The 14,841-nt window shown below is 35.6% G+C and overlaps 1 protein-coding gene across 1 annotated transcript in view; it reads right to left on the bottom strand.

Moving 5' to 3' along the window:
* The window catches only part of MAP3K2 (mitogen-activated protein kinase kinase kinase 2), a 62,111-nt gene that overhangs the window by 15,119 nt on the left and 32,151 nt on the right, over positions 1–14,841 (bottom strand). Inside the window, exons 6-14 of the mRNA XM_072960798.1 lie at positions 12,057–12,170; positions 11,595–11,682; positions 8,627–8,757; positions 7,606–7,685; positions 6,408–6,475; positions 6,142–6,234; positions 5,213–5,419; positions 4,210–4,358; positions 3,702–3,833 (exon numbers count right to left, since the gene is read on the bottom strand). Of these exons, the coding sequence (XP_072816899.1) occupies positions 3,702–3,833; positions 4,210–4,358; positions 5,213–5,419; positions 6,142–6,234; positions 6,408–6,475; positions 7,606–7,685; positions 8,627–8,757; positions 11,595–11,682; positions 12,057–12,170 (1,062 nt within the window). The remainder of the gene's footprint in view (positions 1–3,701; positions 3,834–4,209; positions 4,359–5,212; positions 5,420–6,141; positions 6,235–6,407; positions 6,476–7,605; positions 7,686–8,626; positions 8,758–11,594; positions 11,683–12,056; positions 12,171–14,841) is intronic.

Here is a 14,841-nt window from a genome sequence, read left to right as displayed (position 1 = left end):
ACAGACAAAGGAAGCCTTTAAAACTATTTTCTGACTGACACCCTTGTTTCTATGACCATGCTGGCTCTACCTCCTGTTCCTTACATATTTTTAAATATCCTCCAGCACTTTTATCTTGCTTTTTTTCTCCCTGAATATAGTGTTTCCTACTTAATCTTCTATATATGTCCTGCTTTCATTTTATTTTGTTCTTACTGTTTTTACAACACAGCTTTATTGATATCTGCTGATTTACTTCTCAGGAGAAAGAATAGGTACGATTAGACGATCAAAACACACATGAGATTTTTAAGTTTTTCTTCTATATACTCAACATTCTAGTTCAAAACATGAGAAAATACATTAAAGAGAAATTTCTAATTTTCTTAAGTGTTTTCAAGGCAGGATGAGGTGCTACCTCTGAGAACAGAGAACCCATCTGAGGTGAGACGCAGGCAACCTGAATTTTGAAAAAGCTTCCCTGATGATTCCAATGTGCAAATCTGATAAATAATCACCACTTTAAAAGATGGAAATAAAATGCTTCCTGAGGGAAAAAAATCTTTTCTTTTAAGGAGATAATATATTCAAATATTCCTTTAATTTTGGTAAACTGTATACTTTGTCATATTAAAGAAGAGCCCTGGATTTTACAGGTTTAATCAATTGCTCTATTCAGGAGCAATTCCTGAAGGGACAACAAGATGCAATTCTGCTGACCCAAACTTGCAAACACATGTGGAGAGCCTTAGGCAGTGAGTGAACTCAGACAAACACACGTACATAATTCAAAGTGGCTTGTTTGTTCAGGCAACTTATTGTGTCTACTTGTACAGTAATGCACAAAATAACACAGCTAGAACTGATCTTCCCACACAATAAGCCCCCAAATACTTGTAGGCTGCAAACGAAGGATAGGTTTAAGGATGCTCTGGGCCCTCGGGCAGCTCCAGCAGTCTGTTTACTGTTGTGTGCCATAAAAATGTTATCTTCTTCAGTGTGAACAACTGGAATGGGTTGGGAAGGACTGTGCCAGATAAAAACTGGGTGTGTGTGTGTGTGTGTGTGTGTGTGTACAGTTTTGGCAAAGCTTGAATTAGGGCAGAGTAGGGTCCATCTTACTAAATTTAATGAGAGAAATTATACAGAATATCCACAAACTTGGAGATTCAGGAAAGTCTAGGAACATCTACGTCCAGCCGAGATATGCCAGGAGCTTGCCATACATATAATTCATTTAGATTGTCAATGAACTATTATTAATTTAGTAACATGCTTTTCAAATTCAAGGAATGATAACCCATACTTTGAAGAGATAGCTGCCCTTACAAAACCAAGCACAGGTAATGAGAAATGCGATCTAACACCTGTTCCTGGACAGTCCTAGTTTAGTCTTAATATTGCTAAATATATAAAGATGACCCATACCTCTACTTGTGATGTTAACTGGTTCTAACCAATGAAGCATTTTGATTAATTTTACAATCTGGGTCTCTATTCACATTTATTCATAATTATTTTCTATGATTAATTTAAATATTTATTGCAAACAGTAATGGAAATCTGAGTAAGAGAAAAATCAATCACAATCCCAACATAACACATTTTCACTTTTCTAAGTTCCTTTCATTCCTGTCCAAATACACATACTTTTAAAATATCATAACCATCATTTAAAAACACTTTATATTCTTTTTTCTTCTCTTATTATAAGTATTTCCTCCATCTCTGCTATATGGCCTTCACAATTTTAATTTTTAATATATATTCTCTTGGGCACGGCCATCATAATTTACTTCCACCGGGGGCACTGACAGTTCCATTTTTTCCATTACAACTGATATTAAAATAAAGCAATACAGTTTTTTCCTTCTTTTGGGTTACTTTGGTAGAATAACTTTCCATGAGATTACCAAGTCAAAAGCCTTCAATACTTTTATGGCGTTTAATACATCCCACCAATGTGTTTTCCAAAAGGGGATTTTTTTCAAAAAACCAATTTACACTGCCAAGAGAATATTTGAAAATTTTTAAAAAAAGTAGCAACAATGAGTAACGATGGTGTCACTATAAATAATTATTCATGAAGATAAAAAACAAAGTAGAGTTTGCTGTTGCTCCTGTAAGACTGAGGATGGTTAATCCCATTGCGGTCAGCCCTCTGTATTTGTAGGTTCCACATCTGCAATTCAACCAACTGTGGACTGAAAATATTTGGGAAATAAAATTCTAGAAAGTTCCAAAAAGCAAAACTTTAATTTCCTGCACTAGCAACTATTTACATAGCATTTACACTGTAGCTACAACCATTTACATAACATTTACAGTGTATTAGGTATGATAAGTAATACAGAGATGACAAAGTACATGGGAGGATGTGCTTAGGTTATATGTAAACACGACACCATTATATAAGGGACTTGAGCATGTTTGAATTTTGGTATCCGTAGAAGTCCTGGAACCAATTCCCAGGGGATACTGAGGGACAACTGTACTATCATATCAGATACTTATACACGGTTGACCCATAAGCTTAAACTGCAACCTGTACATTCTACATACAATTCTAATAAGCGGTTCTTAAAGACCCATAAAGCAAACCACCTTCTAACGTACACTGCCTATTATGGGAACGAATGTGTTTTTAAATGAGTAAATGTACCACCAACTTGAAAATCATTAGTATTAGACTGTACTCTACAAATAATAAAAATAACAATAAAAGGAATGACAGTTTACAAAACACATTTTTTATTTAATTTTTTAATTTTTGAGGGAGAGGTAATTAGGCTTACTTATTTATTTATTTTTGTAGGAGGTGCTGGAGATTGAACCTAGGACCTCATGTATGCCAAGCATGCACTCTACCACTTGAGCTATACCCTTCTCTGCTTCACTTCCTTTTGAAATTATTGACTCAGGCAATGATTATCAATCTGTTATATTATTAAATAATGTTAAAAACATTAGGTGGAGGGTTTAAAAGGAAATGGATATTTCTATGTGCCGCTGCCATAGCTTAGATTACTTTCTGGTCTTCAGGGAAAAACAAAACTTTACAGTGGAGGAATCAGGATGCTGGTCGCCCTCGTCTAGCGGTCCAGTCCATCTCAGCATCACTACCTTGGGACAGCTAGAAACTGTATGTTTCCTAATGAGACGAACATGAAGTGCACGCATCATTTAGGATTCATGCTAATCAATGCTGAAGTTGAACCTTACTTAGATTTTAGATCTAACTCGGAGTTTACAGGAAATATGAGGCTAAAGGAGCAAACTAAACACCACAAGGATGAGATTAGAGAAATCTGTGAGATGAGACTGTCAACAAAACAATCAGCCCGGTCTCTTTGTCAAATCTATGTCATGTAAAAATCGTTCTTGATTAAAAGAGTAAGAGACTTGGCAAAATGTAATGTGTGGTCCTGGCCTGAATCCTGGTTTGGATAAATCAGCTATTATGAGTGATTTTTAGAGCATTTAGGGAAATCTGAGTGTAGACTGCTGTGATGTCTGCAACAAGTATACTTTAGCATTTTTAAAAAAAGAGTTAAAAAATACAAAGACAGACGAAGAAGATAGAAAATAAAATTATTACCCATCCTCTAATTTAAAACGCTTCTGAAATACCCTTCACATTTTATAATCAAAGTTTTGTTGTTCTTTCCTCAACTAAGACTTTAAATAGACTATCTCTATTTTCAAAGGATGTACTAACTTACCCCTGGCATATACTCCATAAATATGGAAAGTGTTTTTTCTTGGGGATCCCTCAAACAGCCATAATACTGAACAATTCGCTCATGCAGCAAGTTTTTCAACAACTGAATTTCACACTCAAGTGCATTTACTTCCTGAAAGACAGAACTCACTGTTAAGTCTTTACAGCATTGTTAGTAAAGGAAAAAAAATTCAAATTTGATGGATCATCAAGGTGATTTCACTCTGAAATTTTCACTTCTCCCAAAATAAACATTTTAAAGGCTCTAAACAATAACTTTTATAGCAGTCCTTGATGGTACGCTAAAGCAACACTGAATCAGATTGGGAATACAACTGAGTACTAAAAGAGAAAAATCCATGGTACAAAGTAAACATATTTGATTATCTCTCTGTTTTGCAAATAATTTGCACTAAGGAAAAACAAAAAATTCTACTGTGTGTTACATTTATTTTAGTAAAAATGCTTCTTATAAATGTGGTAAAGTAGCTTGTTCAGGTGACTCTTACCTTGCTGGTTTCAGGACTATCTGGGTCAAACTGCACTTGCTTGACAGCCAACTCTCTTCCTGTATCAACATCATAACAGAGGTAGACCCTGCCAAAGGCTCCCTGGCCAAGCAGTTTGCCCAGTCTCCAGTTGGTTGGAGCACGAGGTGCTAAAAAACAACATTTTCTTACAATGGAATAGCCACATGGCACACAATGGTGAAGGACTAGATGAGAACACTGCAGTAGTGATATCCTTAACTGAATATGCTTGGATATTAAGGGAAAAACATAATCATACAAATTCACAATGATCAGCATCTGTGAAAACTTTTCTGTTTAGTAAATTTTATAATTCTAAACCCAAACAAGGTTCATATCCCAGTGACTCATTTTTTTCCCCATGAGATTATTGTTTTTACCTGACTACAAATGTAATAGCATCTTTCACTCAATTTAAGATGCCACTGACTGTAAAATGCACTATTTCTAATCTTTACTGCAGTACTATCTGGTCTCAGTTACCATTCCAGTCTTACTTCCACTGCTTCAAGTAAGATATTCTCCACGTCACCCGAAAACGAACTATTCCCCCACTTTCAGAATACGTCCCGGCTCTTTGCACCTGTCACCTTCTTAACTGGTGAATTCCTACTAACATTAAAGATACGGATTAAATGCTATACTGTAGTTATTTCTCCACACATCAGTGTCCCCGTTAGACTACACCTTGCAGGTCATACCTGAAATCTCCCTGCTAAGCACTCAACAAGAATATGTGAAATCAGTGACTAAACGGTAACAATTTTCCTAATGAAAGGAAGGACAGGATCATTTAAAGTAATCAGCGCGGTCATACTATGCTTATACCCATCATTAGAACCACCTTTAGAAATACCATTTTCACCTTTCTTGAGAAGCTGGTCTCGCCCTGATGACTGGCTCGTACTTATTCCTTCTAATAACTATAAAATTCTGCAGAGGCTCTGTTGTACATTTCACGATGCCCATATCTATTACTCACAGCGGCTGGGTGGGCTGATGTCCATCACAGTCAAAGTGGGATTGTCTATGTCACTTCCTCTTCTTCTTATTCGACTGTCGTCATACTCTGGGGTAAAGATACTGCTTCCACTGCTAGTGCTTAAGGAGTGATCAGTAGGACTGAAACTCACAGGAGACCGGAAGCTAGTCCCCTGGGTCCTTCTAGCTCTTGGAAAAGTTTTACGACCTACAAAATGAAAACAGAATTACCTTGCAACTTTTATCAATATATTGTAATTGAAAGTATCTAAAATTTGTAACATATGGAACAAATTTGTTCTGTGACTAGACTAAAAAACTGAAATAGCAATGATTATTTGATTGTATGTTCAAACTTAAGAATGGTACTTTTTAAAAGAGTTCAAGGAAATATCCTTGATAGCAATGAATCATGAAGTCAAAAATAAAAACAAAGAAAAGAAAGGTGAAAGCAGAAGTGAAATGTGGGGAAAAAAGAAAAAGAATCTGCATACAGATTCAGATAACCTCTTATGTTAACAAACACACACACTTTCATAAAATCATAGAACTCCCTCATTTTGGATAAAAAGGAGAAAAAAGTATATTTTATTCTCACTGCCAATAACAATTTAAAATATAAAACAAAAACTGCAAAATGTATAGGTAGCAGTTATTTTGTTTTCTTAAGAGGACAATGCAAGTATGAATTTCATCATCAAGGAGTAATTTTCTAATTAATACCATTTTTAATTACTCCTTTCCTCTGGGGAAGATAAGTATTATGAGGTAACTTGGCATAAAGCTAAGATGTTACTACAGTTTTAGTTATGATCCAACTTCTTTAAAAAAAACTTAAGCAGAAAACTAAGTGATATAGGAACAAATTTATTTTTATTGTTTTTGAGATTTTTAACAAACTGTTGTTTGATATAATTGCCAGAAACTTACCATCATTATAGTCTTGATGGTGATATGAAACGTGATACCTTCTTGGATATGTTCCTCCTTTTCCAAATTTCTCAAAGATAGGGTTATCATAGTCTATTAAGATACGTAAGAAAGTTTCATGTTGTAAAAAAATCAAATCTTTCTAATGATGAAAAACACATTTACACATTTGTATTTGATTTTTTAAGAAAATTCCCTCCTCCTCCCAGCCAAAACGTTATTCAATGACATAAACGTTTAAACACTTAGATTATGGACAGTCTGACCTGAGAATTCCTGATGATTATCTGGGTAGCTCTGTGCCCTAGGCATTCGCGACTTTGGATAGCTCTCTCTAAAAGAAGAAAATGTCACGTTAAATTAAGAGAAAGTACTTAAAACATTTTAAAAAATCTTCACACAATATCAGTACCTGTATGTGTGTGTGGATATACACATATGCGTATATAATATATATAAATATACCTATATAAATAAATGCAGGTGCTTACCCTGAAATGTTAACTGAAAAAAGAGAAACTTGTTTTTAAACACTTATTTGGTACATGTATGCAGAAAGCTTGGCTTTTAAAATTAACCCATGGAGTACAGTAGTAAGAATGATATGCTTTGGAATTACAGATGTATGGAAACATCTGTTTCAATCTTAACTCTGCCACTTAAACTAATTATTGCAACCTTGGCAAATCACCTTTCTGAGACTTTCCACATCTATAACAAGGAGATAATAACGTCTAACTCATCAATTTCACATTTATCTATTTCAGGACAGTATCTTTAAATATTAAGTACTCATTATATAGCTTTCACATTACTATTTCCCTGACTTCAACTGTTTTAAGTATCTATCATGAGGTAGACATGGGCACAGATAAAGGTTTCACATATACGGGTAACAAAAAATTAAATGTATATTTTCATCCAGTATTAGTTTTATTTTCAGAATCTGCTTTCATAAAGCAATCCCAGAGGAGATTAAATAGGGAATGATCTTAATAAAGTACTTAAAGTTTAAATGACAACCAACACACCGGGCCACAATTTCCAAGAATGTACACTCTTTATAATTTGTTGCCAAAATGAACGTAATCCTGAACAGGTGAAATAACTCAAGAATCTCCAAAACCAATCCTATTATGAAAAATTTTGACAGCAGTTTCATCATCGCAAGCTTAAAAGTATACAGAACTTCTAAGTTTGCACTTAAGTTTCAAACACACAATTTAGGCAAGAAGGAAATTCAAAATACTGTGATCAGATATCATTTTAACTAATAAAGATATTGAGCCTCATGAGGTTAAGGGATTTCTCCAAATTGTGAAAAAACCACTTTGCCATGGTAAAGATAAATCAGCATCATTACATTCCTCTGACTGTAAAACAAAAGAGTTGATAGTTCAACATGCTATACCTACGCATATGTGCCCACATACATTGAAAAACAAAAGCCACAATGAACATTACCCATCCAAAGGGCTATCAAGTGATGGACAACTTCCTGAGCCAGAATTTTCAGGGCTGCTCAAAGATAATGGGTCCAGCATCTAGAAAAAGAAGAGTCCACCTTGATTCGACATAATATAACCAGAAGTTACTCTGGTTTTAAAACAGCTTTATTGAGATATAAATTCATATATCATAAAATTCACTCATTTACAGCACACGATGCAATTCAGTGGTTAATACTGAGAGAGTGTAACCCTCATCACAAGCTCAGAACACTTTCTGTACCCTCCCCCCAAAAATTCCAATAACTAACAGCAGTCGTCCCGAGTTGACTCATTTTTAAATGTTGTAAAAGTAGCCGTCCCCCATAGGCAGGCTACAACTTCAAAAGTTTATAACAGAAAAACACTCTTTCTCTCCAGATAACTAGCTAAATAATTAAAAGCTGAAAGATATCATATAACTTTTTTTACTGAAAACTCAATAGCCCCACCCAAGTAGAAACTAATGACACCATGACTGCTACATTATTAGAAAATGTAAACTCCTGCAACGACCTCAGCAGCCGATGCAATGTCACGGAAACTACAGCAACTCCATGAGAATACTTCAACATCATGAAACTTTAAAAACCATTTTTAAATGTTTAGAAAGGAGGCAAACCTCAGCTTCACAAAGTTAAATATTTGTAGTTTTATTCTATCTTTCAAATGTTAATTTAAAAATCTGAATGTTAGTCCCAGAATTATAAACAAAAGCATTCATTCATTTACAAATGAGCAACCTAAGAAAATCAGCCTTATTCCTCCTTTATACATGAGTGATCACAGGCACTTGTTAAGTAGTGGGTATTTTCCCACATTTCTACATTTTTACCATTTTGTTTACTTAAAAAGCTATAGATAATGGGACTGGAGAAGAGGTAAAGCAAACATCACCACCCCCGTCGGCCCCCGCCCCAATACACCTGCCAAATCACACTAGCCCCTGACAGCATCCCATGAACTGAAATGAAAAACCACGTCCAACTTTTGCTTACTTGGTCCATGCTCTCTGGAATGAATTCTCCTTCGCTGTTGATACTGGTAAATGACCCATTCCGGGCAACCTGGTGTAATTCATCTGGAATGTATCCTGGGGGAGGGGAGCTTCTATCTCTACTAGTGGGACCTTAAAGGAGAAAAATTGTATGATTTTATAAATAAATTCCAGCAGGGAACTAATTCTTGTCTTCATTAAATATACACCCAGAATTTCTGGACTATAGTACGAATACTTTCAGCAACTGAAGTCCAGTTTTTATTAAAACTTATCAGAGCATTCATATCTGTAAAACTTCAAATATTTTTATTCCTTTCTAAACTCCTACCCTACTACAAGTATTAACTTACTGTAACATGCACTTATACTTATTAGATGGTATGTTCTTCTGACTGCTGACAACTACATTATGAGGTGGACAATATAATAAAGAATTTTAGATAAACGACACTGCTTCTGCACTTCCAAAGGTCACTTGTGCTCTGGTATATGTCACCCTTTAATGTAATTTATGGAAGGCATCACAATGTAGTGAAGAGAACATGGACTCTGGAGTCTGACCTCAGTTTAAATACCAGCTGTGTGTCTCTGGGAAAGTTATCCAATCTCCATGAACCCGTTCCCTCATCTGTAAACACGGGACTGAATCTCTCATTTGCAGGGTGCTGTGACAGTAAAAATACTCACAATGAACACACTACACACATCTGTCTACATGATGTTCTTCCCATTCCCTCTTCAATCTCCAGAAACCCAAAGTGAGATTACTTCTTAGTCATTCTGCCCAAATTAGAGTGCTTCCAACTTGGAATCCTGGATTTTATTCTTGGGTACTTAAAAATTAGACATTTTTGGCAAGCCATATTCCTGGAATTAAAACTTCTTCACAGTTTAGAAAATCTAATATAGTTCATTTAATTATGCTGTGCTTATTATTAACACAGTTTCTCTTCTTCCTTTTTCGAGATTAAACTATAAAACAAGTATGAGGAAGTTATGTGAGCATTTAAGTTCTGGTCAGATTTAAGGCAAAAAAGGCTTCTACCTTATGGAAAGGAGTCACTGTAAATACATGTTGGCATTTGTTAGTGATGAGACAAAGAGAACAAAATGATTACCAAGAGATGGGCATAAAAAAGATAACTTTCTACCCTTGACTCCAAAATTATTAGGCACTCAAGTTTGAGCCAGGGGTTGATTCAGGCTTTGTAACAACTATGATCATAATGTCCCTAATATTTTTATTCCTTCCATGTGCCCTTATGTATAAAAGAAGATAAACACACTCATTAATCAAAGGAGGTAGGGAAGAAAAAAGGTTCTAAACATTTCTTCACCTCCTTATTTGATTACCCATTTTTTGGAACCTTTGTTAGTAACAAGTATGCCATGCACTCTTGGGTGAGACCTTCACACCAGCATATACTCTCATCCCAAAGGAAGTTTTCCTCTACCTTTTGTGAAAATAATTAAAGGAAATAATGGTCAATATGTAAGAAAAAAAGACAATGGTCATATTTATCAAAGCCATTCCAAGTTTAAAGAGGTGCCAAGAAATGACTAGTAATTTTATACTTTATAATTTCCAGTTTCTTCTTATGTTGGCACTGAAGTCAAACAACAAGGGTATTTATTCATAGAGTAAGAGTGAGGTATTCAGTACAGTTTTAATTCAAAATGAATTTAAAATGTCAATTTAATGCATTTAGCTTGTTCTGTCTAATTCAAGTAAAATGAACTGTCAATTTTTTACTTTAAAATGATAGATACTATAATGATAAGAAAAGGAAATAAAGAAAGAAATGTATGATTAATAGTAGTCACGCTTTCTAGTTTGAAAAGCAAAATGTACTTTAAAGGTGTTTTCTCATCTGACTGCTACAACAATACCATGATTTAAAGATGAGGACAATGTTACTGGTCTCAGGTTAACTGAAGAGCTGGAACTTGAATTCAGGTATCCCTAATGTTCTTCCACCCAAATTTTAAACTGTATCAAAATATATCCAAGTGAAGACAAGCATTTTTATTTTACTTGTATATTATCTATGCTGTTCACATTTTCAGTATTTCTGAAACCCAAGTAAGACAGACATTTAGAAGGAAGTGGACATAAAATAGCTTCTGGAGACCAAAAGAGAAGATGAATAATGGACTTTTGGGTTGGTTCACATGCCAATTTTATTTTTTCTTCCATTATTAACAGTCTTCTTCTATGACCATCCTCAGATTTCCATCTTCCCACCTCCTCCCTATTCATCCGTTTCATCTCCTCTTCAATTCCCCTCTTCAAACCCATCCTTCACATACATTCTCATGCTCTTTAATGCCCAGACTCACTATCTGCTAAAAACATTTATACCAGTGTTTTTGGAGCAATGTAATGTTTTAATCATATGAAAATACAGATTATCAATGTTTTATACAAACTGAAGAAGTCGGGGGTCAGAGCACCTCTGCCCAGCCCATGCCTCTTTAACAGGCCTCCTTTAAAAAGAACAGAACACAGGATCCATTTCTCTTTTTACCATAAGTTTGATTGTAATAGTGCATTATTAATGACTAATAAAGTAATAATAAAGCATACTCTGGAAATTCTTAGCAATCTTTATTCTGATAGCATCCTTGGCAATAATTACAATTTAGAGAAAGGTTTATGAACTTAGCCCATCCACTAATTTTAACATATTAGAATTATTTAATTTTTTTCCCTTCAGTTTATTTGTACTATTAAAACTCTTGAGGTTTTATTTTAATTTGTTAAACATTTAAGTTGGAGACTGTTAATCCTGGAAAAACTTTTCAAGGGACATCAACACTAGAGCACAGGTAACTGAGTCAGTTACAAAGAGTACAGAGACAGGCTGCTCTCTATCTGGGTTATGTTTAGGGGCTGCCCTACAGTAAAGGATGGAGATGAAACTGAGAAACCACCCATTGCATGACTCAGACACTAGCTTCCTTACCTATAATAGAAAGTCTCTTTTTCCTCTCTGCTCCAAATACTGTGTTATCCAGATCTTCTAATGATGGCAATGGCTCTAAATTAGCAGCCTACAAAAAAAGGAAAATTAATGCCACTCTTCCCTTTTCCGGCTTTAAACAGAATCCTTTCCCCTACCAAATACAAGCTAATCTACACTGTCTGTGGGTCTTTGCAAATCTACTCTTTGAAATTTTAATTCTAATATAATTTTTCTCAAGTTCTCAGTTTCTGTTAGTTTCATATGTACAGTATATGACAGTGGTAATTTTGGCTATATAGCTTTGAGGAACAAGGATATTAAACTATAGCAATTACAATATACAAGTTTAAATTTAAGCATATTGAAAATACATCGGTGAGTACAGAATGTAACTATGTTTCATATATTAACTTTTACAGGCATAAATCCTATAATCCTCCCTGAAAAAAACCCAAACCATACCTGTGAACTTCCATTTATTACAAGCAGTATCTTGAGGCTCTTCATATGAATACTCCGGTCCAGCAGTTCCACAGCTTTGTCCAAGTCATCTTGGGTGGTTAATGGAATTACCAACTAAACAGAAAGGAACATAAGGAATGGTGCAGCCATCTCAGCGGCCAAGTCCTCCAGGAGCACCTCCACTACTGCAGAATACAGATCTCAAAGCCCCTTGCTCTGACTTGCCGGCATACCACGACTCTGACTGAACACTTGTGTCTAGATTGTCCTGCTCTTCCCATCCCACCATCTCTAAAATCAAAGGATGGATACGGATAAATACTTTTGCTTCATTAAACATTAAGTTCTTCTAGAAAAACACATTTAAAGATTAAAGATCAACTTTTCAGGATACTGCCGTAATATTGCTAAACTTATGTTATAGTATCTTCACCCCAAAACAGCATTAAGGAGCATACACAAAAAAAAAACCATACTGAAACAAGAAAAGGTACTATCTTTCATCTGCATTAAGGAAACTTTTGCCTTTTTGTAGTAACCACAGATTTGCATTCTTACCCGGGGTACCCACCAACACACAAAATACAATGCGCACCGGTGATGGATGCGTGGAGGGTACCTCCAGTGATGCCCCTGCAATCTAAGCCCACCTGGGGCTCCTCTCTCTGATCCTGGGGACTTGACCACTGCAGTCTAAAACAAACGAGCTAAATGGGTGAGCCAGCCCCTGGTGCACCCTGACTGCTGACATGTGCTTTCATTAGTCCTCTCATGGGTCAGATGTCATCAGGAACAAAAGCATCTGGACCATCAATGAGGAAAAAGCATGGTTCATACAACCTAAGAAAACAAAAGAGGTTGGTTTTGTTTTTTTTAATGTAAACTTAGTAGCTTAAGACGACTCTGTCAATAATTGTCAAAGTATACAACATTTCACTGAAAGGATAGAATAAAATAAGAGAACATATTCTATACCTGTTACCCTATACTAATTAACACACTAATCTAGCCATTCAAATGTAAAGGCCTAGTTAGTTAAGGGTCCTCTAGAGTATAAATACCTTGAAGACAAGGACCACCCCGACCCCAAAACCAGTAATGAACACACAGCACAGCAGAAAACAAACACTTGGTAAACACTGTTTAATAACCACCACAGGGTGAAAGCTTCATTTGCACCCAAACACACTAGCTGCCATGGTGTGTGTTTTCTCGGCAGATTTCTTTATGAAAACGTTCCTCACTTTAAGAAAGGCTGCCAGACACAAGCATAAAGCAAGACCGACGTGAATTCCAGCATACAATCTGCTTACAATACTTACCCGGTACTTGAAATTCTATTCCCAGTTTCTGCTGGTAGCTAGTTTTACACTACTACAACTTATCTACTACCAAGTCCCTTTTCTCTCTGTGACAATTTTTTTCTAATAAAAAAAATATTAACTGTTTGGTATTATACAACAAGTCTGACCTACTTAATTAAATTCCTTTCATTTTCCTACCAATTATGAACCACACTGGTACATCTTGTTCCCATTTTTAACAGTTTTTAAATTATTTTTAAGCACTAGGAAGTATTTTAAGGCAATGATGAGGATTGTTCTGACAATTTTTGATTTGAGGGGAAAACCTGAATATTTACTTTAACTGCACATTATTTATAAGTGGATTGTTTACTTCTCCAAGATATTGCTGCCTTTGGAGAAGACACAGGTTAAAATCACAGTAACAAAACATCAATAAATGATTCTGCTCTTCCTCAGTCTGCCACAGTGAACCTGGACATTCTGGAGGAGAACCTGAAGCAGCAGTGTGGACGACTGCCTATGGTTCTGACTTGACCCCTCATGTGTACTAAGATCATCTATTATAAATTTTAACATGAGGACTAAGAGTCATGAACAAGTCCCACCTTGACTAAATTATCCTATATAAACCACCAATATTTTCCTGCTTGGTGAATTCATTTCAGCCTGATTCATAAAATATTTGCCTCTGGTTTATTACTGACAAGTCAGTTGTATGTTAATAAAAACCCTTTCTGGAAAGGAAACTAAAAATTGAGCCCCAAACCCCATTAAATAGAACCTAAGTTTGAAAGAAGTGAATTATCTTCCTGACTTTACATAGTGAAACATGAGAACAGTCCACAGAAAGGTTTCCTCCCTTCCCCATCTAAAACGGGAGAGGTCTTACTTTGCTGCACACCCCCACGTCTACCCACCATGACAACATACACCCCTGACACTTTCTTAGATAAAGAGGAGCTTAACTAACAAATCCAACCAATCTTAGCTCAAATTTACTGGCTGTTCCAATTCGGGCAAACTAGTTTATAGAATAATGATTCTTTTAGAACAGAGGAGTTTATGTTATACAAGGAAAAGATACTTATAGAACCAGAATAATAAGCAGTGCAAATGAGTTTTCTGCTTACCTACAGGTCCACAAAACTAACGCCCCTGATACGTCTTGCCTAGTAGCTCCCATGTCCAAGGTCATGCACTGGGCTTGTCATGAATCAGGACATAGTTAACCCAAAGAATCACAGATTCGCACAGATACTGAGTTGCAAGAAAATTTTAAACAATGTAATGTTACTCTGCTGCCTCCTCTATCACATTCCTGCCAAGAGGCCACCCATATATAATGGCAAAACCACTCTCAGAAACCCTTCAGAAAACATGACAAAAAGAAACTGAAAATGGAGAAATTCTCCAATTTTTAGAAAATGGGAGAGGGTTCCTGAAACTACAAATCAGTTAATTTCTTGATCCTCAAGAAA

The sequence above is a fragment of the Vicugna pacos genome, chromosome 5, assembly GCF_048564905.1.
Source record: "Vicugna pacos chromosome 5, VicPac4, whole genome shotgun sequence".
In the NCBI taxonomy this organism is placed as follows: Eukaryota; Metazoa; Chordata; class Mammalia; order Artiodactyla; family Camelidae; genus Vicugna; species Vicugna pacos.
The sequence above is the reverse complement of the archived record's forward strand: the minus strand, read 5'-3'. Positions and strand labels throughout refer to the sequence as shown.